Source organism: Mesocricetus auratus, unplaced genomic scaffold (genome assembly GCF_017639785.1).
Source record: "Mesocricetus auratus isolate SY011 unplaced genomic scaffold, BCM_Maur_2.0 Super-Scaffold_100018, whole genome shotgun sequence".
Lineage (NCBI taxonomy): Eukaryota > Metazoa > Chordata > Mammalia > Rodentia > Cricetidae > Mesocricetus > Mesocricetus auratus.
In genome coordinates, this window is record NW_024429199.1 from 22886508 (window position 1) to 22910665 (window position 24158).

The 24158-nt window shown below is 39.9% G+C and overlaps 1 protein-coding gene across 1 annotated transcript in view; it reads right to left on the bottom strand.

Annotated features, from left to right (window-relative positions):
- Window positions 1-2353: 2353 nt before the first annotated feature.
- The window catches only part of Moxd1 (monooxygenase DBH like 1), a 73442-nt gene continuing 51637 nt past the window's right edge, over window positions 2354-24158 (bottom strand). Inside the window, exons 6-12 of the mRNA XM_005065806.4 lie at window positions 23796-23898; window positions 21050-21216; window positions 19873-20064; window positions 17822-17881; window positions 14725-14867; window positions 4591-4759; window positions 2354-3669 (exon numbers count right to left, since the gene is read on the bottom strand). Coding sequence (XP_005065863.1) covers window positions 3505-3669; window positions 4591-4759; window positions 14725-14867; window positions 17822-17881; window positions 19873-20064; window positions 21050-21216; window positions 23796-23898 — 999 coding nt within the window. The 3' untranslated portion in view covers window positions 2354-3504. The remainder of the gene's footprint in view (window positions 3670-4590; window positions 4760-14724; window positions 14868-17821; window positions 17882-19872; window positions 20065-21049; window positions 21217-23795; window positions 23899-24158) is intronic.

The window sequence follows — 24158 nt, forward strand, 5'->3', positions numbered from 1 at the left end:
CGTGCCTTGTTCCAGAGGCAAGAGATCCGTAACCAAGTATTGCTTAGCTTAGGCCATGGCAATCCCGATAGCCATGAAGGTTGGTTACAGATGATTTAAGGTTGGGGTGTCTCCGACGATGGGCAACCTGTGGGGAAGACCCCTCCCACCTAAGACAGGGGTTCAAGGTCCCCCAAAGACGGGAAAGGGAGGGTGACCCTACTTGACCTAAGCCAGGAGTGCCTCATTTGAAAATAAAAAGGGGTGAATTGTGGGAACACCAGACCTTGAGCAGAGACCCACTTCCCCTTCTGCCTGGGAGTAGGCAGCTGTAAGACAATGTTTAGTAAAAACATGTTTACTAAAAACGATACAATAAGTTCCTGGAAAAGGCCTTCCCACGGAAACCGCCCTGACCTCGACCTTGTCCAAAGACTAACCGCACCTTCAAAACCCACACACATCCACCTCTGGAGTCAGAGCAGAACCAGCCAGAGTAGAGGAGAGAGCAGAAGCTTCTCTGGTGGGAGCTTTTCTTAGGAGGTTTTCTTGAACCTTTTTGGAGCCTGTTTAAAGTTTTCTTTATATCATTGAATGAGTCTCTGTGTTGTCAATACCCGACACCCTCCGCATGTTCTCGGACACAGGCCGCGCAGCAGACGTGACACCCAAGGCCTCCTCCCCAACCTCCCAACAAACCCTGCTGCATCTCAGAAGTCTGTCAAATGGTGAGCATATCCCCTAGAGATGCTTAAGACCACTCCCAGAGAGTATTTAAACTGTCCCCCAGAAAAATAGACATGCAGTTTTCTGGTTGCTCTTTCCTGTCTCCTCTCTGGGGAACTGGAAGGCCATACAGGAGCATTGTATCCATTAAATGTGGGCTTTTTCCAATTCAGTATGTTTTGGTCTGATTTGGATTGATACATCAGCGGAGGGGCTTATGTATCAGCGTGTATGAATTTTTCAGTCTTTACGATCAGTTGTGAGTCTGATCACACAGACTGTACAGCCTCTTTTTTTGTCACCCCCGAATGTAGGGTTACTATATATGGCAGAGGGCCTGCTCGACTGTGTGTGCCTTAGATTATTACATCAACATTAGCTGCTTTATCCTCTACTTTGCACTTGTGACTTTTCATTATGAAATACTTGCAATCAAAAATCATTGCAAGAATTATACAATGAATCTGTGCACTCTTCATCCTATCACCATCATAGTTATCTTTCCATCGTGTTTAAAAAATTTATTCTCTCTGGAAACAGAAGATAAACAGGTAGATGTCAGAAAAACTTGAAGCAAAGTTAAAGGCAATTATCAATAGTCATCAGAATTCATGGAAATGGATGTGACTATTTCCCTAATTCCTCCTACACTGAATCAGTTGTAGAGAGATACTCAGAGGTATGAGAATTTTTCTTGTAAGAAAGTTAATGATGCTCATTATAGGAAAAACCAGACATAGTCTTCATGCTCAACAGTGACTTTATTTAAAGCAAACTCTACGGCATGATTATCTCTGCTTCCAAATGCCCTTTTATTGGTCTCTGTAGTCATTAGAATCAGGGTCAGGTCAAAGCTGCTCAATATATCTGCCTCTACTGAATTCATTGGTCTTATCAGGCCAGGATCCCACCTGGACCCTTTCAGGAAAGTGACTCTCCAAGGTCCCCTCAACCATGGTGAATTCTGAATTTCATCATATACATCTCCTTTACATGCCCCACAGCTGAGGATCAAAGCAGAGGTCACGTCATTTGTATAGATTGCATTTTTCCCCAAGCATTAAGCTTCCCTGCCTGACAGCCTTAGGAAGCAGCTAATATTGTATTGACTGAGTCTAAGGCAGCATTACAAAGACCACAAGAAGTGCTGGCTGTATAAGAAGGTCTGCTTAGGATCAGATCAAACAGCTAAGGATGTACTGAACACTGTGGAGAAGTCTCATGACTCAAGCTCTCCTATTTCCAGCATATGTGGGGTTCCTCAAAGCCATTTATAGTCATAAGAAAACCCTGGAGGAACAACAATGCCAGTTTTGTAGCCAGAAATGCCAATGGACTGGTTCCTAACATGCTGACTCCTGAAGTTCTTCATTCTTTTATGGTTGGATGTGCTCATGTTCCTTACCAAGGACAATGACAATAAATACAGTACTGCTTCATTTACAATGGACCTCAGATCCAGAAAGTCTGAAGGAAAACATGAAATTTCAAATAGAGGTTATATAAGGTGATCATATTTCTTATGCAAATATCTGAATGAAAAAATAGACTGATATAAAACATTCACACAAATAAAATAAGTAAAATTAACTGTACAATATATCAATATTTGCAAACTGAAAAATTCTTTGAATCAAGAAGCAAACACTCTAAAACATAATATTTATTTAAAACACAATATAGTTCGTGATTGTAAGACAAAAAGGACTTAAAGTGGAAAAAATACAGTTTCTCAGCTGATTTTATTGACATCAGTACACAATCACTTGGTTCTCTCAAGGACAACATATGATATTACACAAAAACTTTGATTCCATTAAGTTTATTAATAAGATCCAAACATGGATTGTATTGATAAAGATAGGACAGAAAACAAGATTTAACTAGCTAATACAGAGAACCAAATGGATGATAAGATCTTGAGTTGGTGGAAATTTTATATTGGTAGTCTGTTTATTAACTAATATAAAAATAAATCTATCACAGGAAATATGATTCAGATTGAGGCAGTGTGAAACACCCAGTGGTGAGGAACATTACAGACCCCATGGCTTCCCGCCTGCTCACACTGTCTGCCTGCTTTGGAATCTTATCTCCTCTAGGACTCTTCACAGCAAGGGGTTTGCATTTTGTTCTTGGCCTGTAATCAGCCACCACCATCTCCACATTTATCAAAAGCTCCTTCTTTTAAGAGAGTTACAGAACTTAAGAAAAAAATCAGCTGGACGGTACTACAAAGACAGAGAAATACTTCCATGTGGGTTTGGGCATCAACAGACTCAGACAAGCATAGAAACAGGAGAGGTACCACCGAGAAGCACTGGGGTCAAAGGTCATAGAAAATACAGGGACTGGGCAATGTCAGAGGGTAGGGCTGTGATCACACTTGCATGTTACACCTAGGAAGGAAGATGTGGTGGAGAGTAATTCCTTTGACACTGCTTGTGAAAAAGACAGATAATTGTCAGGTTGAACGATGGGTATTGAAATAACATGTAATGTAGGGGGAAAAAAGATTCTTCTCGTTCTATGTGACTTGTCGAACTTTCAAAGCAGCTAGGTCAGGTTCATTTTATTTTACTAATCACAGACACAGAACATCAGCTTTTATAGGGGAACTCTTGAGAACCCCAGTGACATTGCTCAGGTACTCTGGGAAGGAAAATGGAGGGAGTGTGTAAAACAAAAATCTCCATGCTCTTCACGCCCATCTCTTCAGGCCCAACATGAACATAGTCTTTAACCTGACTTTAAAGAACAGTCCCAGATTCCAGACTCTGGTGTCACCAAGTACAGCAGTCACATGCTCTGGGAGCTCAGCACACTCCCAAGAAACAGAGAGCACAGCAGCAACCTGAGAGAGAAAACGCCATGCAGAGCAGAGGAAGTAGATGTCCCACACTCCAAAGGTTCTGGTTTATAAGGTCTTCGGATATCAGGAGGCAGTGCTGTCATCCCTTGAATCTGAAAAAGACAAAGGCAGTTCCTGTGGGCAACTGTGTAAGAGCAGGGCTGTGGCCCAACTCACTTCAGTGGCTTGAAAGAGAAGGGTAGAACTGCTTGGGAAGGATTAGAAGGTGTGGTTTTGTTGGAGTATGTGTATCAATGGGAATAGGCTTTGAGGTTTCAAAAGTCCAGGCTACTCCTAGTTAGCGTCTCTCCTCTCTCTTCTCTTCTCTCTCTCTCTCTCTCTCTCTCTCTCTCTCTCTCTCTCTCTCTCTCTCTCTCTCTCTCTCTCTCTCTCTCTCTCTCTCTCTCCTGTCTCTCTCTCCTACCTGGATAAGAATCTAAGATCTAAGCTCCCAGCTACTGCTCTAGCACCATGACTGCCTGCCTGCCTCCCGGTTCCCCACCATGATGGCCATCGGCTCACCCTCTGAAACTGTAAGCCTCCAATAAACTCTTTCTTCTATAGATTGTTACAGCAGTGATGTCTTATCACAGTAATTAAAAAAAAAAGAACTAAGACACTTGCTTATTCACTTCCACTTCTGGTGGAGATTAGGGGATAGACTATACTTGCTGAAGGAGCCACGTGTCAGAGGCAGCAGGAATGTTAGCCCTGGAAAGGGGGAGGGGTAAAAGGACAAGGCACTACTTGCAAAGAGTTACAAGCTGGTCCCCGGGATTTCTAAGCTGCCCCATCGACCCCACTTCATCACAACTACAGTTTCAGAATAAGTTTCTCTCTTCAAAGGGATTTCATAGGAATCAGAGGTTATCCATCATCTCAAATGATCACTATGTAAATTACATGATCAAATATGAAAGGATACCCAGACCACTGTTTGATGGATGGTAACCTGAAGCTTATATTTTTTTCTTCTTTGGAATTCAGACAAAATGTGACAACTGGGTTCCCAGAGGATAAAAAACGGGGCTTACCGACCACTCCGCATTGTCTGTCTTGGAACATCTCACGTTCACGGGCAGGCTAAGCACAAGCTTATTGAAGGATAGACCTTCCTTTTTAGTCCATTTAAACTTGTTCATTGCATCCATGAAAGAAAGGTTTTTATATTGCTTAGGGCTCTTGATAATGAAAGGCCATGTCCTGAAATTAAATAATCACAATTACATTCAGTACATCACATTACAGTATAGTACATTTTGTATTTCCTATAATTTTCAACATTTTAACATAGACTTCATACATGCTCATTTTTAATACAAAATAATTCCATATAGCATTTATGAACTCATTAGTTGTTGCAAGAATCTACTCCAAATAAGGTTTTTTTCTTTTACATTTATTTATTTTGTACATATGAGTGTTTTGGTTGCCTATATGTATATATACCACGTGCATGTCTATATGTATGTATACCACATGCTGTCTATATGTATGTATACCACGTGCATGCTGTCTATATGTATGTATACCACATGCATGTCTATATGTATGTATACCACGTGCATGTCTATATGTATGTATACCACGTGCATGTCTAGTGCCAAGGGAGGCTGCTTGAAGGGGTCGTTTTCCATGAAATCACAGAGTTATGGACGGTAGTGAACTGCCTGTTGTGTCCTAAGGAATAAAGCTGGAGTTTCTGCAAGGACAAGTGCTCTTAACGGCTGAACAGACCTCTCCAGCTAACAAGTGAGGAGGCTCTTAAAGGAATGATTCATCTTCTTTTAGATGCAACTGGCTACTTTATTTTTATTGTCAAGTGAAATCATAGGCAATCTTCATTTGGAGTGTTCAGTTCCACACATTGATCGAATTTTGTTGCTAGGTGATTCATTATGTTTTCAGAGAGATTGTTTCTGTTCAAATTCCCTTTATTATTGAGACTACACACGTCTACAACAAAATAGGATCCTATAACTATATGATCATCCCCGTGTCCCCAACACACCCCCTCCCAATATCATGTCTTTTCCTTTTCTTTCTTTTTTACCCACTAAATCCAGTTAGTGCTGAGCACAGACCTTGACCAGAAAGAAGCCTAGCAGTTTGTATATTCTGCCATTTAAACTTTGCTGCTATTTTTACATGTAGATAGTTTTACATTCAATATTAAATAACATCTACCTTCGAAGAGACACGGTATCTATACTGTAAATAGAAAAAAAAAACAACTTTGTAAATGGAAAAATGGAGGTGGAACAGGGCTGGGATTGGAAGTATCTGCCTGCAGTCACCGGAAACGCCAGCAGGGGACGCCTGAACTTTTATTGAGGGGTTTCCTGTGATTAAAGTGGTGGCAAATGCGACCTTCCTAGGCTTTGCTGGCCAAGGTGAACACTGTGAGCATTCTGTAGGGCTGACTCTAAAATCTTTGATTCTAAAATAAGCCAGTAAGTTAATATTTATGGAGATTTTTTCCTCCAAAAAGCAAAAGCTGTAACTATGGGTGTTGGTAGGACAGCCAGGGAGACAAGAGCAAACCGAATGGCTCATCTTGGAGCCAACGCTGGAGGACTGGGAACCCGCAGAGGCAGTACGGGCCTTTCTGACCTTCTGTGCTCTCATACTTTGTCTCTCTTGACTCCGCATAATAAATGTCCTTTTTGTCACCTCTAACCAAAAACCTTCCAAGTTTTCTAACACAGCAAGATTACTCCCTGGAGAACTGAGGAGGGAGAAGGAGAGAAACATTGCAAAAGAAAATATGCTTATTATTTGTTTGAAAAGACTAAGATTTTCACCAAAAACAGTGGTGGGATTAAATGAACAAATTCAATTAAAATAAATCAATAAACAAACAAGTATCCTGCTATAGTGGATGTAGGATTCAGTTGGAAGAATAGAGAATGCTGTAGAAATTAAATTGTGTATTTCAGGTGTGTCTACCCAGATATATTTTTTTCTTGTAACACAGCAAAATTTTCTACTACTCACAGTGGTATAGGGTGTATTTTAATTTCCTTTGCCAAAAGTAAGCAATTTTATTTGTAAATTCGGTTCATTCAACGAGCCATTTAAAAATGTAATAACTTTGGACATGGCTCTCCTGCTCTGTATAACGTTTTAACACCAGATGGAAGAAAATGACTTGTAGTTGCTAGATTCCGCATTTGCCTGGAACCCCACGGCTGTTGCAAAGGTCCTCCTGCTAGAGTCGTTCTTGAGATCAGCAAGAGGTGCGGGAGAAGGAAAGAAAGTGGCAGCTTCTGCCAAGAAGAAGGTCCAGGTCCATACAGTTGAACGAATAGTGTTACAGATTCTCCCTCCATCACACAAACAAACAAATGGTCAAATATCAGTAAGGCAAACGGGGTGCTCATTAATGGACTTTCACTCCTGGCTACGGGGAGTAACAGACACCAACTTCCTATGAAAAAACGCCAACACTCATTAACAAAGCTGTACAGAATGTCTGGGCTGGGAGACTGGAAAACAGCAGAAATCTATGACCCCAAAAGAAATGAACACAGGTCATATGCGAACACTGTGTTCACCCCAAGTTACTGCAGAAAAGGAGAATTTCCGTGCAATAAAACAACAATCTCGATGAATTAAACAGACAAAAGTCAGAATGAGGGAGTCTGGAATCACTGCAAGTTTCAAAGTAGAATCCTACAGGGGAAGCTGTCACACACACACACACACACACACACACACACACACACACACAGAGAGAGAGAGAGAGACAGAGAGACAGAGACAGAGAGACAGAGACAGAGAGAGACAGAGAGAGAGAGAGAGAGAGAGAGAGAGAGAGAGAGAGAGAGAGAGAGAGAGAGAGAGAGAGAGAGAGAGAGCCCTGTAAATCTGTAGCACGGGTAACTGGATACATGCTTGAGTAAGGAGACAATTAAAGGTGAGATTGCACAAGGATTACAAAAAGTAACTGGGGAACTATTTTAAAAAAACAAAAACAAAACAACAATTCTGAGAACTCCCAGAGCTGGTACACATTTCAGTTCCAACTAGCCAGAGCAGAGGAGACTCTTTGTTGATGACACAGGCATTTGGTGACATGGCACACATACATCTCAGAGACCTGAGAGTGAATCAGGCCTTAGTGGTAAAGATATTATGTTGCTCTAAACTTCTATTCAAGAGTCACACTGACAAGGCTATTAAAGAATTAGAGATAGTACAGTGCCAATCATCACAAAATATATACATATAGTCAAAAATTACTAAACACATGAGCAAGTATGTAAAGACGAACCTTAATCTGACGACAAACTAGACAAACACCAAGATCTGGAAATTGCAGAGAGGCAGGTTACAAATCAGCACTCAAACATATTAAAATATAAAATATAAATATTATTAACAAAGGTGAAGACCATCTACACTAAAAACTATAAGGAAAACTACACTAAAAACTACTGAGGAAAAAATGTTCCAATGAGTGAAGCATACTATGTTCATGGAATAGATTTCCTATGGTTAACATATCAGTTCTTTCTAGTTGATACAGGAACTCCATACCACCCACGTAAATCTCCTTTGGTCTTTAGTGTTTGCTTGCTTGTTTTTAAACGTCTCGTCCAGGGATGGAAACAGGGGAAGTTATATTACTAATTGAGGATGTCTGGTTTTTATTTGGTGGCTAATGGGTTCCTTCTGTGTGCCCTGAGATTTCAGTAGAGTTTCCAATAAGATTTTTTTTAGGTTTCTGTTTGGATATTTATTTTAAGAAATTGACAAATTGTATTACTCTTATATGTGAAAATATAATGAGGCTAGACTATCAGATTGATTTGGGAAAAGGTAACAGCAAGTGGGAGTTTACAGACTCTATTCTGTACTTAAAGTCTTCTCTAGGACTGTAAAAACCAAGTGTGTACTAAAGCAAATCTATGTATACAGCCATAAACAGAGTCCAGGGCAGAGTCAGGGTATGGTCAAATGACTGTGACAAAAATTCCAAATTTCGTAGTAAAAAGGCAGTTTTCAGGCCTGTGAGATGGCTCATTGGGGAGATGCCACCAAGCCTGACAACCTGAGTTCTATCCCTGGGGACCACATGGTGGAAGGGAATAACTGATTCCTACAAGTTGTCCTAAACACACACACACACGCACACACACACACACACACACACACACACACACACTTTTAAATAAGTAAAATCAATTTGCTTTGGATTTACCTTGTGCTACAAGAAAAATCCATTCCAAATAAATCATCAGTCTAAATGTAAAAGCCAAACTCTAAAATCTGAGAGGGGAATATATTCACAATGTACAGTTCTTGGAGGGGGTTTCAAAAGTCAAAACAAGACACAAATTGACAGAAGGAACCTCAGCAAACAGTTAAAATAGAGCTATGGATCGAGAGAGTTCATCTACGACTCGCTATCTAAAAAGACAAAATCCATGATATAAAGAACTCTTAGAGTTCAGTGAGAAAACAAGTGATTCAATCTAACAACATATGAAACATATGTAAAAGCAAAAAGGGATCACACAGCAGACACACTCATAAATGATTTAAGGGAACTTCCTGTCTTGCTGTAATTCTGAAGATTTTCCATTGAGGGCTCTGGGAATGCAACATGCCAATCAAGGGAGTGACTGACTGGAAAATGTCAGGCATGGTTCTAGCAGCCCTTGCTGTGGTCTGAAACTGTATTTCCACAGTGATGGGCCTATAGGAAGTAGATCCGCCCAGGGTAATGTTACTCGGTGAGAAAAATGTATTGCATAGAACGGCCACAAATACCAATGAATCTCAGAATCATTATTTAAAAAAGAGCCAGACACACATAAGCACATGCTATATCTGCACTTATATAAAATGCAGAAAAGAAAAAATTAACATACAATCACACACACATGCGTGCACGCACACACACACACACACACACACACACACACACACACTTGTAACAGATTCTCATCTTCCAAGAACTTTATGGAGGAGGTGGGATTGCTATGTCTCTTTGTGTTGTGACTGGGTAGGATAGGCAAGACATTGTTGAAACTTCTAAGACCACATTTAAGATAGCTATACTTAATTTTAAATTATGCTCCCAAGCAATTGACACAATTGATATTCAAGAAGAAAACAAAAACAAGATATCACACGATGTCATAACCTTCTGATTGTTAATGAAGGATGATGGGCAATCTGTCTCAGTAATGCACACCCCTCGTGAATGACTGGAAGGAACACAGCCAGATGAAGTCTCCTAGACAGAGGGCAAGTCTCCAGGGTGGCAATAGACTGGACACCCCTGGCCAAAGCTGACTCGTTCCACCATGAAAGTGATTCAGCTCACTAGAGAGAAGGTGGCTTCCAACAGTAGTAATAAATCCAAGGCAGAGACAATACACGCATTCAACCAGAGAATATCCAGTCCCACCCTACAACCCTTTCCTCTCAAAATATGTGTGCAGGAAATGACTCATCTAATCCTCCAGCTGTGGTGTGGCAAGAAGAAAGCCTAGGTTCAAATATGTTTGATGAGGTTTTGGACAGACGCCCTCAAAATAAGCAAGAAATGAAATGGGAACCATGAAACCACAAGGCTAAAGAAAATCACATGGTACAGCTTATAAAATACTTATAAAATATAAATTAAAGGGGGTTATAGACATTGCTCAGAGGTTAAGAATATGTATGTCCTTTCCAGAGGACACAAGTTCAAGTCCCAGCACCCACGCCTGGCAGCACGCTACTGCCTGTAGCTCCAGCCCCAGGGGTTCTGAGATAACCTTCACTCGTGTGCACACATGCTCCCATATGCACATAATTAAACAAAATAAAAACAAATCTTTAGAAATACAGGAAAACTGAGCTTAGAAGAAAGTAGGAACAAATGAAACTGGAGAAAGTTATAGAAATTGTTTCCTCTTGCAGCTTATTTTAATTATGGGAGTTTAATAATATGGATTTAATAAATTTAATTTAGCGATTAAATCCTCAAGTACAAGGTAATAAAGCAATAGAATGAGAGGCAGACTACAGAGCAAAGGAAATAAATTAAAGACAAAGTAAATTATAATAAATAAAATGTGTAAGATGAATACTGAGAAATGTTAATGTTGAAAGAAAATAGTTGAAGCCAGGTTTGGAGGTTCACTTCTATAATTCCATAACTGAAAGAGTGAAGCAGGAGGATTGTCATTCGTTTGAGGCCAGTCTGGACCACAGAAAAGCACTGTATCCTAGCTGGTGCCTCATAAAAGGAAAACATTTTCTTGAAAAAGAAAAAAATATCTGAGGAAAATTCTAACTAGATTAGAAAAATATAGATATAATACAAGAAAACAAAATACTATTTATCATATGATAACCCACAGCTAACTTTGCTTTGGAGAGTAATTCTTCCTGGCATTCCAAGGGGTTAAAAACCTCAATGTAGCATTTTCAGGGATAACAGAAATCAGGGACACTGACAAAGTCCATCAGGCAGCCAGAGGAATCTGTGGAGATGCTCTGACCATGGTGAGCATAAAAGACAGAGCAAGGTGATGTGGGATGTTTTTCCATACTCTGTGAGTATGTGTTGCTCTCTTGGTTGAGAAATAAAGCTGCTTTGGCCTATGGCGAGGCAGGATAAAACCAGGCAGGAAATCCAAGCAGAGATACAGGAGAAGAAGGGCAGAGTCTGAGAGACAACAGCCAGCTGCTAAGGAAGCAAGACATGTAAAAACTAAAGTAATAAGCCACAAATCACATGACAAGGCATACTTTTAAAAAAAACATGGGCTAATTTAAATGTAAGAGCTAGCTAATAATAAGCCTGAGCCACTGGCCAAGTATTTGTAAGTAATTAAGCCTCTGAGTGATTATTTGGAAGTGGTCACAGGGCTGGATAGGGCAGAGAAAAGCCTCTGTTTATAGCTAGGTGCATCCATTCATTTGTAAACATACGGCCATTTGTTTTATAAACATCTGTTAATAAACACACAGTTAGGATATTCTTGAAGTAGAGAGCAATGTGGTGCGACTATTTAGGAAACTAGAGGTATAAGTCAATGGTAGATCACTTGCCCACCATGTGTCAGGCTATGAGTTTGATCTCCAGTATTGTAATACACCAACATGCATGCATGAACACATACATGTGTGCCAAAATCTAACCACTCAAATATTTAAACAAATTATACCCTTATGTTTTCAGAGGTTTGAACTTAGGCTCTCATACCTGGCAGCAAGTGCTTTTTTTCTCACTGGGCCTCCTCATTGTCCCCTGTCCTAGTGGTTTTTCAGAATCACATTTCATGTATTATTTTGATGTCTACCAATGGCTTACTCATCCTATGTACTTTTGCCTAATCACACCATATTTTAATTTTGAGAGGTTTGAACTTCAAGAAAGTTCTTACACGAACAGACTGGGAAGAGGATATTGTACTGTGAAGCCCAATTTTCCCATTTATGGTATACTGTGCAGTGTCAAGTAGTTTCCTAATCTTTGCTTCTGTTTTGTCCTCTATAGAATGGAAGTTCCTATCCTTAAAAACACTCTAACACCAATGACAATTTATGCTGGAGAGGATGTGGTGAAAGGGGGACACTCCTCCATTGCTGGTGGGAGTGCCAACTGGTTCAGCCACTTTGGAAATCAGTATGGAGATTCCTCAGAAAAATGGGAATAAACCTACCACAAGACCCAGCAACTCCACTCTTAGGCATATATCCAAAAGATGCCCATTCATACAACAAAGATGTCTGTTCCACTATGTTCATAGCAGCTTTATTTGTAATAGCCAGAACTTGGAAGCAACCTAGATGTCCCTCACCTGAAGAGTGGATAGAGAAAATGTGGTACATCTACACAATGGAGTACTATTCAGCAGAAAAAAATAATGGAATCATGAGATTCGCAGGCAAATGGATGACACTAGAAGAAACCATCCTGAGTAAGGTAACCCAGTCACAAAAAGAGAAACATGGCATGTACTCTCTCATATATGGATTTTAGACATAGATCTGGGGAGTGCCAGCCTACAATCCTATGGCCAGAGAGTCTGGGAAACAGAAACTTCATTTAGTGGCTGATCGAAGAAGAGGCAGACTCCCTTGGTTAAGTACTGAGCTGAACTCAAGAAAGCCAGTAACAGAGAGGGAGGACCGATGATCAAAGGGATTAAGACTGGACTGGTTTAACCCCCAGAAACAGCTGACCAGACAAAGGTTAACTCTTGAATCCAGCATGGGACTGATCAAGACCCCCTGAATCTGGGTGTCAGTGAAGAGGCCTAGGGAATCTATTGAGCCTTGGGCAGCAGATCAGTACCCATCCCAAGTATACACACGGACTTTGGACTCCCATAGAATAATGTGAGGTGCACTCTCACCCTGAACTCTTGGGGAAGGGTCTAGGCCCTGCCCTATATGAAATGACAGACTATGCATACCCCCATGGAGGGCCTCACCCTCCCTGGGGAAATGAGGGGATAACGGGGGGGGGGGTTTGGGGGGACGGCATGGGAGGAAGGGAGGGAATGGGAGAGGGACCTGGAACTAACTTGTGAAGCAACCTCGTTTCTTATCTAAATTTAAACTGGAAAATAAAATTAAAAAAAAATAAAATGCAGGCACGAAAAAAAAAAAGAAAGAAACTATGGGGAATAGTTCCGGGAAGCTAGAATCATTACAGTATCAACTAAAAAAAAAAAAAAAACAAAAACAAAAACAAAAAACACTCTAAAAATCTGTGCATATTTTTGTCCAATTGCACCAGTCTTTTTCATTTTGAAACTATTTAACTATCAGAAAGATCTTCCTGTTAAGACAAATTACATCCTCTATAAAGTTCCGCCAACCATCATTATGCTTTGTGCCAATGTTCCTGAGAGCACATACTCTTTTTCAGCATCTTCTGTAACATATCCTTAGCATGATGTCATGCCTGGGTCCAAGGTGCCCTTAGTTTTAAGTGGACAGTCACAATCACTTCCTGATCGGTTCTTTTACCCCATCTTATCTTCCTCTGGTCCTTCTCACCCTAAACAAATGAACTTGTCTATCTCATAGTGGCTTCTTTTTGTACTACTCATAATGGCCTCTGTGGTCCAGTTTACTGATGCCACAGCTCTGTGGTGTCAGTAGTCTTTGGTGTGCGGGCACAGTCTCTGCCACAGTCACTCTGCTCCAGCCAAGTCATCCTCTTGCTCATTCTCAAACTAAGCAGAATCATGACATACACACACATTGTTCTCTTTTTTCTGCATTCAATACCATCGCAGCCTGGAGGTCTCTGCTCACATGTTACCTTCCCAGAAAGGTTTTGACTCTCCTGCTGGCAACAGTAGCTCACTTCCTTCATTATTTTCTAACAACCATTACTGTTTAAAATTTAATGCCCATCTGTCTGTCTATTATATCACCCCAAGCTCTAGAATATAACCTTAAGAGGAGAAGAAAAATCTTTGTATTCAATTATACTAGTTACTATGATATGCAGTCATACTGCATTTACAGAACAGGCCTGAAATTGTTGTTCCTAACACCTGCTTCTTACCTGCACACGAAGGCACACAACCAGAATCCTAGCACCTGGGAGGTAGAGGCAAGAGGATCTCAAATTTGAAGTCAACCCAAGTCATTGCAGGACGTCCCTGTCTAAAGTCTGACCACAAGGTTCACTTCTGGCTATAGGCTAGCAACTTAGCGAGCAATCTTGTAGACCGACATAGAACTTCCTCTAAACGATCAGAAGGCTCAGCACTATAGTCAAGGTTCATTTTCAATTGTCAAGTCTGCAAACTGGGCATGCATGAGGCAGACAGTACTGCAGGAGCATCCCCAGTAAGGAGTCCAGCACAGCTGCTCTGTGGAGCTTTTCTAGGAGACTTCTCTTCAGGGATATTATCAAAAGTGGACGTGTGTTCTGGAAAGGCTGTTGAGAGCTTGAGTGCTTTCTGACTTTGCCTTTTCCTTTGTATCCTTTCTTTGTAATAACTTTGCTCAAGAGTACAGCTAATGGCTGGATCCCTTAGGTCTTCCTAGTCACCAGTGATCCCAAGAGTGTTGTGGAGGAACTTGGACATAGCAACCAAGTTCCAAGCAATCAAAAAGAGAGCACATAAAATAGCCTATAATGTCTCAGTATGCAGATGCGACCTGCTCTTGGAAACCTATGATCCACTGCCACTCACGTGACGGGTCGGTAGATCTCCTTCACACCAATGAACTGCAGCTGTTCCATGATGTCTGGGATGCTGGCGCACCGGGTAAGGTTGATTCTTGGATAATAAAGAAGGTATGAGAGACACATCTCGTTCCTGGTGCTTAGTCCTCCCTGAAAATGGAGATGCTTTATTTTGCACAGTTTCCCCCAGCTCTCGCACACAGACCACAAAGCTAACAGTGCTATACAGATCCCCAGCTCTGACATACATTTGGTCTTTACCATTTACAAGTAACAGCTTATTATCATTTCCTATGGCACTGAGGATCAAAGCCAGGCCTCAGAGTTGGTGGGCAGATCACTACTGCTAAGTTCTAGCCCAAACCTCTTTTTTTAAAAGTTTTAATATGGGGTCTCACTAAGTTACTAGGGTTGTCCTTGAAGTCAGAATTCTTTTGCCTCTGCCTCTCAAGTAGCTGGTTTGGAAAATTATTAACTTAAAGGGTTTTTAACTTTCAAAATTATTGAAACATTAAAATTAATGTTATTTCTATGTCTTTAAAGGGTGCCTCTCTAAGATAATCTATTGAAGTCCATAAGAGTTCTATTGAGGTGATACAAACTTGTGCCACAGTAGACATTTCAGAAGTTCCTGGTGCCATTTGCACGTTACAGATCGCTTTGTTGGAATTATTCAGGGTTGTGAGGGTGAGAGAGAGTCTCATGGAGCCCTAGCTGTTTCTGAATTCCTTATCCTCTTGCCTCCACTTCCCATGTACTGCTGGAGCTTTTTCTCAGCCAAACTGAATTTTCTATATTACTTTTAGGTACATACATACAGCAGGTCCACAGGCAACACCTTTTAAATATAAGCAGGTAACATCCCAGTGTATTTTAATGAAAACTTCAACTACCTGCAGAATCTAGAGTTGCTTCAATATTTTCTGCTGTCCAGTTTTCAGCCAAAAGTTATTAAAGAAACACTGGACTGTTGTTTTTACTCAAGAAAAAAAAACTCACTAGTCACAGACTGTGAGGAGATATAGAAGTTGGGTTCAGAAAAGACTGTAAGGACTAACTAGTTAAAGGCAAATATGATCAGAATGAGGGAAGCATTCAGGAGTAACACTAGAAAGAGAAAATCCAGACAAACGGGAGTTTAAGGGATGAAAGTCCACAAGATGAGTTCAACAGCATGTTCACTATGACCCAGGGAAGAATTAATGAATTTTAAAGCTGATTGATAGAAATGATCCAAATAACAGAGAGGAGTGAAGTTATAAAAAGGCTAATTTATGGCCGGGCACCGTGGTTCCTGCTTTTAATCCCAGTACTTGGGAGGCAGAGGCAGGGGGATCTCTGTGAGTTCAAGGCCACTCTGGTCTCCAGAGTAAGTTCCAGGACAGCCTCCAGAGAAACCCTGTCTTGAAAAAACAAGAAAAAAGAGACTAATTTATTTTTATTATTATAGGCAGTTGATCATGCCAGCATCCTAAAATAAAAAGGCCCACAATGCCTCACTTATCCGAATGTCCTGTCCATCTCACTTGGCATCTGACTCTCCTTGGCAGTCTTTCCTATTCTTAGCCCTTTGCTCCTCCAAGTACACTTTTGATGCATGTGCACAAAACGAGAAAAGAGAAAATCTTAGCGGTAACTAGGCAAAGGTTTATTAATGAACATGCTAAACTCCCCAAAATCATGACATTTCCCTAAATTTATTTTACTGGAATCACAGAAATTAATAAACTGCTTCCTTTTATTTAGTTTTTCTTTTTTTGGTTTACTGATTTTTTAAAAATTTTTTATTGCTGTATATTAAGTAGTACACAGTACCGTGTTTACTAGGGATATTTTATATAACTGTGTAATATATTTTGAGCATAGTGTCCATGAAGACTGTGTCTCTTAATTTCTTTAGCTGCTATTTACTGTCTCACACAAATATCTATATTTTTATCTATGCGATTAACCATATCTAATGTTGGATTATATTTCTATAAAACATCTTCTTTTCAATTATTTAACCTCAAGATTGCTCTTTGACATCAAACTGCAATTACTTTGGGAGGTTTGGATGTGTTTTACTCTTTCACATTTTCCTTCGTGGTATTTATGGTTCTTTTTTTATTCTTTTCCAATTAGACGCAATGAAGTTTCAACACAACACCCAATAGAAATGGTGCTAAAATATGTCCCTGCATTTTTTATAAATGTGAAGAAATATCTTTAATATTTTATTTAATATTAGCTACAGATTTGATCATAGTTAACTTTGATCTAGGTAAGGTGAGTCCCCATAACCCTGGCTATTGCCCTTTTTCTGGCTGGTTCCTCCCTCTGCCTCCAAGCAAGCTTTAATTGCCAGAATACAAACAAAATACTACATAACACTTCCCCATAATAGCCTTACATTTTATGAAGTTTTTATACGCCTCTTTTAGATTAGTCATACCTTTTTCCTTCACCCTCTTAACTGGCAGAATCTATTTTATGACTTTTTAGCTTTATATTCTTTATCTAAACCCCAACAAGTTATAACAGACTTATATATAAAGCAGGATGCAATCTGTCAATATTTTTCAAAGCATGTATATTGGTCTAGTTCATGCCTTGTATATAGCTTTAGAGTGAAGATTTAAAAAATGAGCTGGTAGGAGATGACCTCTACTTGTGTTTCTAACAGAGACCAAGCAAGGCATGAAATATCTATTTCTTGAGAGTTTGGCAGAAGTCCTCAGTAAATCTGTTGGCACCAGATTTCTCTTTGGGTAAGAAGCTCTGAGTTCATGTACTGTATTCTTCCTTTTGAAGTCTAGGTTTATTTAAGTAGACACCTAGGCAGACCCAAGTAATGTGGTGACGAGTTAATGTCTTATCTATTTGGTGAGGACTAAGATAAGGAAGGGTAGCTTTCCCAAAGCATCAATTACAGTCGATTCCACAGTGCTACCAAGGTTTGCAGTCTGACAGAACACTAATGCAGCTCTTGTCTCACCTCTATGATGCTTCATGCTGAAGACTTTCAGAGCTTTGTTTCAAGATAGGAATTGACTCCTTGTCTTTAAAATCAGCAGTTATTTCTTCCTCTTTTTAAATGAACTTTAAGAATCATATTTTCTTACCCAAGTCATCCCAGATCTGTCCTTGGTGTTGTACCGACATTCAGTAATCAGGTTATCTCCCTATAACAAAAGTAAGAGTCTTCAGGTTAGAGTCTTATGCCATTTTGTTTGTCTAATATATTTTAGGCCTGTAGTTTGTAGTTACTGCTTGAAGGAAAGCATCAGGCAGTTTGATTCAGAAGATGTCGATTTGCTTAACTTCAGTGTGTTAAGACAATCAGCAAGAAAGTAAACAAGAGTGCTCTGTAAGTTCAGACCAGATCCTACAATATTCCAGCCAGACACCCAGGTAAGAAACTGAACAATCCAGACACCATTTGCTCATCTGAGCAAAGTGATTAAAAATAGCACTTACTTTGCACAGCTCTTATGACAAGATTTGATGATATAATTAGTATTGATTCTTTAGTCGAGATGAATTATGTAATGAAATAATAGTCAAGATCCTAACTGTGATGACTTATGCATCCAAAATCATCCTTAAAGCTATTTAGTTACACTCTTATTTCCTTAGAAATTGTTAGCAATTTATTGTTTAGTGCTTTCCAGCAGTTTGAATTACAGCAGACATGAAGAATGGTGATATTTTTATAGCTTTCCACCATGTAGATATTTCTGCTGCTGCCATTTGACAAATTGTATAAGAATTGAACCTTTGAAAGCAGATTTAAAGGACCAGTGAGATGGCTCAGTGGATCAGGGTTCACGCTATCTGGTGTAACAGCCTGAGTTTGATCCTCAGGGCCCAGGAGAAGGAGAAAAAGAAGCATCCAATTAAGTGTATGGAACACCTATTCACGGACTGGAGGCCAGCATCTCTGGCACTAGCCCCCAGGTTTTCCTCACTGCACCTGAAGATCAGTATCTCAGCTTGCATATGGCCTTAATCACAGCACACCTGTTAGCAAATGATGCGCTAGACTAGCCAGCCATGAAACCAACATAATGAGAGAAAGTGTAATATAGAAAGAATCACAAGTCACTCTTTCTCAAAACATCTTACATCTGTCACGGCGTATAAAATTTTCTAAAAGGAATAGTGAGTCAGAGCTATGAGTAAAGTGTGATCATTAAAAAAAATTAGGTCCCTCTTCTCTTCATTAGTTACTTTTGTTTTTCACACTTTCCCCCAACATTTTGTCTTTTTTTCCTGACAGTCCATTCCATCTAAAAAATTCTACTGCAAGCATCACTCGCACAGATTAAACTTGTATGCCCACAGCTATTTCACAAATTGTGTGACCATTTAACTTTTAAAAGTCTACTTAAGGATAGGAAACTGCATGACTACTGAGCCCAATGTGCATAGGAAAATATTTGAATCATAAAAATTAAAGAAAAATGAAAGGTTTCAATATTGTAAGAGATACAATTCCCTTTTTCCACCCTAACTTGAAGAACTACTATGTCTGATACCTTTTGTTGGACTTGTGTATACGTGCACACATGCATGCTCATTTGTGCATCTACAGATGCTGGGTGGTCACGGATCCTCCCCTCTCAGTCCCCTAAACATGCCAGTCATAGGCATGCAGGGATACATTCAGTTTCTGCGAAGTTGTTGAGACTTGAATGCAAGTCCTCATGATTACACAGCAAGGCTCTTAACCACTGAGCAATTTCTCCAGCCCTGCTCTTCTAATGGAAGACTTATCCTAGGTTCGGTTGTTTTTATTTTTTTCACAAAAATGAAACTAGTAAAATGTGTCCCCTCTTCAAGATAACATAGCATACAATTTCACCATTATCATAATTGCAACCCAAAGAATCACTAGTCAGTGATCAGAATCTGAACTCTTCAGTTGTTTTGTTTTGCTTTTCCTTTCTTTAATCAAGAACTAGCATTGCCTCCAGGGGATGGTAAGAAAAGTGAGTTTCCAGTTCTGGAAACAGATCAAACACATTCCCGCTGATGTAGGCAACACCCACAGTGGGTGGCTTTAAGAGTATGAACTTGATGAGCCATTCTCTTGGCTAGCACAATCCCTACTGCATCTTGGGAGATAAACCTCAAGATGCAACATTCTCCGAAAAACAGCATGCATGCCTACTGGTAAGATTGTTTGCTCTTCCTTCAGATACTGAAACTCCTGGAAATTGAAGTCGAAATCATCATCGTAAGCCAACGACTGCATTTCCTCCCCATTGCGAAAATGACGCAACCTGACGCCTCTGCCTGCCAGGTGAGCATGGAGAAGAACGGCAAACACATGGATTCCACTTGGCTTCTCAGCTTCCAGGGCCTGTAGGACAGCAAGAAGGACCCGATTAGCCCATCGAAGGCATGCTCGGACAGTTCAGGCATACTTGAGGTACAACTGACAAAAATAAGATGCAGCAATTTAAGGGAAAGCCTGAGCTGCCAAACACTTTGAATTTGAATTATTGACTGTTGTCTTTGTGCTCATCATTTGCCATGAGAAGGAGGGGAAAGGTACCAGGCCACAGTGAACTTAGTTGTTTCTTCACTTCCATAGGGCGATGAAGAGTCAAACAGTGGTCCAGCGAAGAGACTACAGCAGCAGGTCATTCACGGGAAAATTAAAACTCTTAAAAAGAGAACCTGTCCTAACTTTCCCAGACAGAAAAGGGCATCTTCCCCAGTGGCATTAAATGATTCTCCTCAGTTCTATAGCTGATATGTGTTGTCCTGGCAGTTTATCGGGGTCTAAATGACTCAGCAGAACATAACCTTTCCACATCACCTGTGAACCATCGCAGAATCCCATATTTCAGAAATAATACGATCTACCTTGAAATACTTAGATTCAAGAGAAAAATTGTTGAGGGGAATAGTAGTAAAATGCCTACAGTTTACTTCTGCACTATGTAATTTCACGTTGTTAGTTCATATCAAAAGAAGAAAGCTACAAGGCAGAGGAAAAGAGAAAAGCCAAAGTGGATAATGAAAAAGTACAGAAATACCAGGTAAAGAAAAAAGAAACTACACAAATGAAGATAAGTCATAAAATACCCAAAGGAAGCAGGACAAAAAGCAGCCGAGAAAGGAGAAAACACCTCAGTTATTCTGTTCTGCCCTCCATCATTCTTCACTTCCAGCCCTTGAGATTAAAAGAGTGGTCAAACATCCTACTTGAATCACACCAGTGGCTTCACAAGATGATGTTATCGAAGGCATCGTAAACTTTCAAGGAAACGTTTACACACATTGTCTTAGAGTATATGCTAATCTGGAGATGGCAGCTCGTAGATTATGACACAGCTCACCTCCTCTAGGCATTCCAGAGTGCAGTGACCCTCAGAACGGAACTCAGGCATCCCTGGAGGAATTGTATGGAAGAGGCTCACCCAGAGGCCAGCCTCTATAACTCCTGCGTCATATTTCCTTATATCCGTGGTATGGAAAAACCTCAGTCCAGAACTGTCTATTAAGCCTGTAAGAAGAGCAAATAACAAAAAGTGAAATGGATTACTTTAAAATTTTTTCACATTCATTTGAAATGGATCATTCATGGATTGATTTGATAGAAATTAAGATCTCATGAGGGAAAGGAATGCAAGCAGAAATGATTGGAAGACAAAAAATAGCCCTGTGAGCAGAAATTAGAACATAAGTCACCATATTGTTTATAACCACCATACACACACACACAACATGTTATGGGGGATACATTTGAGTTATTTGGTGGAGATATTTCACAATTAGCTAACACAATGGCACAACAAAAATTTAAAGTCATTCATTATAAGATTGAAAGCCATAGAAGCTTTATTTTATATTGTTTTGGAATGACATTCTACTCTTACTTACAGCTTAGAAACTGTCTACCCAAAAGAAAGAAAGAAAGAAAGAAAGAAAGAAAGAAAGAAAGAAAGAAAGGAAGGAAGGAAGGAAGGAAGGAAGGAAGGAAGGAAGGAAGGAAGGAAGGAAGCTGGGCAGTGGTGGCTCCTTGGTCTGCAGAGCTAGTTTCAGCTAGGGCTGTTACAAAGAGAAACCCAGTCTTGAAAAACTAAAAAGAAAAAAGAAAAGAAAATCATCTGCCGAGTGAGAAAACTGCTAAAGGATAACTCTGTATAGTTTATCAATATCTCTTCATCCTTAACAAACTCATCAAATAGTTATTAAAGGTTGATATGTGAACAGTTATGTGGTGGTCATTATGGGGTTAAAATACAACTAACACATTCATTGTTATGACATGTTACTGAAGGAAGGGAGCATATGTGACTCAGATACTGTAAATCTGAAATTAATTAATTGAAACCTTTCTCAGAGGTAATTCGATGTATATCTATGAAGAATATGTTTTTACAAGGGAAACTTTATAGATGACCACCACATCCTCTTGGCTTAACTGGGTCAACAATTAAATACTCAGGTACTGTCAGATACATCCCTTTTGCATCGACTGTCACAAACATATAAAGTTATTTCAATAGTTTCTCTTTCCTACTGGACTATAATTTTTGTTTGTGTCATTTTGTTTTATTTTGAGTAAGGATATCACTATGTAGACCAAGCTGGTTTCAAACAGGCAATCCTTTTCTCCCAGGCACCATGTGTTGTGATTACAGACATGCACCACTATACACAGCCGTGACTATAACTTCTATGAGTGAGAGAGTATCTTTTTCACTCATATTAATCTTTAAGCAAAGAGCAAACACACAGTCAATGTTTGGTGTTTGCTGAAGAGTTGTGGATTAAAACTATTAAGATTGCTTTTACTGGTGAAAGCACATTGAACCTACTAATTGTTTTGCTTTTGAACTGAATTGAATGGTATGAGTAAATTCAGAAATCAAGTGAATATCCTCATACCTACTCTATTATACAGATTTTTATCATAGATATCTCTTGAGTACAGTTGTAGATGATCTATTAACAAATTGCCAGTAGTTTCTAGTAACTTTTTCATATATATAATTAGAAAGAAACATGGTTAGGGCTGGAAAGATGGCTCAGTTGAGATCTGTAAGCATGAGGACCTGAGTTCCCTACCCAGCATAGCTATAATACCAGTACTGAGGAGGCAAAGACTGGAGAATCCCTGGGGCTTGCTGATAAGCCAGGCTGGTGAAACCAGTGCAATGCAGATTAGTGAAGAACCTTGTGTATTACTTATTGTTCTATTGTTGTGAAGGGACACTGTGACCAAGGCGACTTGTAAAAGAAAGAGTTTACTGAGGGTTACAGCGTCAGAGGGTTAGTCCATGACTGCTATGGTAGGGAGCATGGTGGCAGGCAGGCATGGCACTGGAGAGCAGTAGGTGACGGCTTACATGTTAAGGACAACAACCACAAGAAAAAGAGTCTACTGGAAATGGCTGGCATGGGTTCTTCAAAGTCAACCCACCTCCAGTGACACACATCCTCCAATGAGCAACAACTACTAAGCCTTTCCAAATGATTCTACTAATCGGGGACCACATATTCAAATGAGCCTATGAGTGCCATTCTCCTTCAAACTCCCACATCCTATCTCAAAAATGAGGTGGAGGGCAATGGAAGAAGACAGCCAAAACGAACCTCCTGTCTGCACACACACACACACACACACACACACACACACACACACACACACACAGAAAGAGAGAGAGAGACAGAGTGAGAGAGACAGAGAGAGAGAGAAGAGAGAGAGAGAGAGAGAGAGAGAGAGAGAGAGAGAGAGATGAAGGCAGAATTTTTTAAGCACCACATATATTTGCAACTAATTTATATCACAAAAGGAACTTTCATTTTCCTACTTCCTGGAGGGAAATAGGAGAATGCATTCTTAGCATTTGTGATCGTATATGCTCCTTTCCCTAGATGCTACTGGTTAATGGCTACTGTCCTAGTGTAATTCTGAATGGCACCCTGTTTTTGCTTCAAAAAGCATCCTAATTTAGATGGCAAGTGTACAGGTTAACACTTTGTAATACAAAGCTTCATATTTCATGTCAACTATGTTACAGGCAATAGTTACATGACATTTTAAAACTGTCAGTTAAAAACAAAGAAAGAATTTACCTTTCTTATGTGTGGGATTATCATAATGGACTTCTAAAAGCACATAATGAGGATCCAGTGGCATGCCAAGGGATAATCCAACATGAGATGGATAAGTAAAGCCCTAAATATGGGGAAAAAACTTCATGAGACAATAACCTGTGGAAGTCCCTAAGAGTTCTGTCCCCAAACCCAACCATTCCACCAAGACACTTCAGCTTTCGGAACAATACCATTCATCAACACAGATCAAATATAATCATTTAAGTGAGGAATCCTTTCCTATAGAAGTAGAAATATAAGTAAATCTCTATGTATTTTTGTATGAGAGTGGTGTGTCTCTACTAGAACCATACATGTGGGAGAAGCACAATCAAATAATTG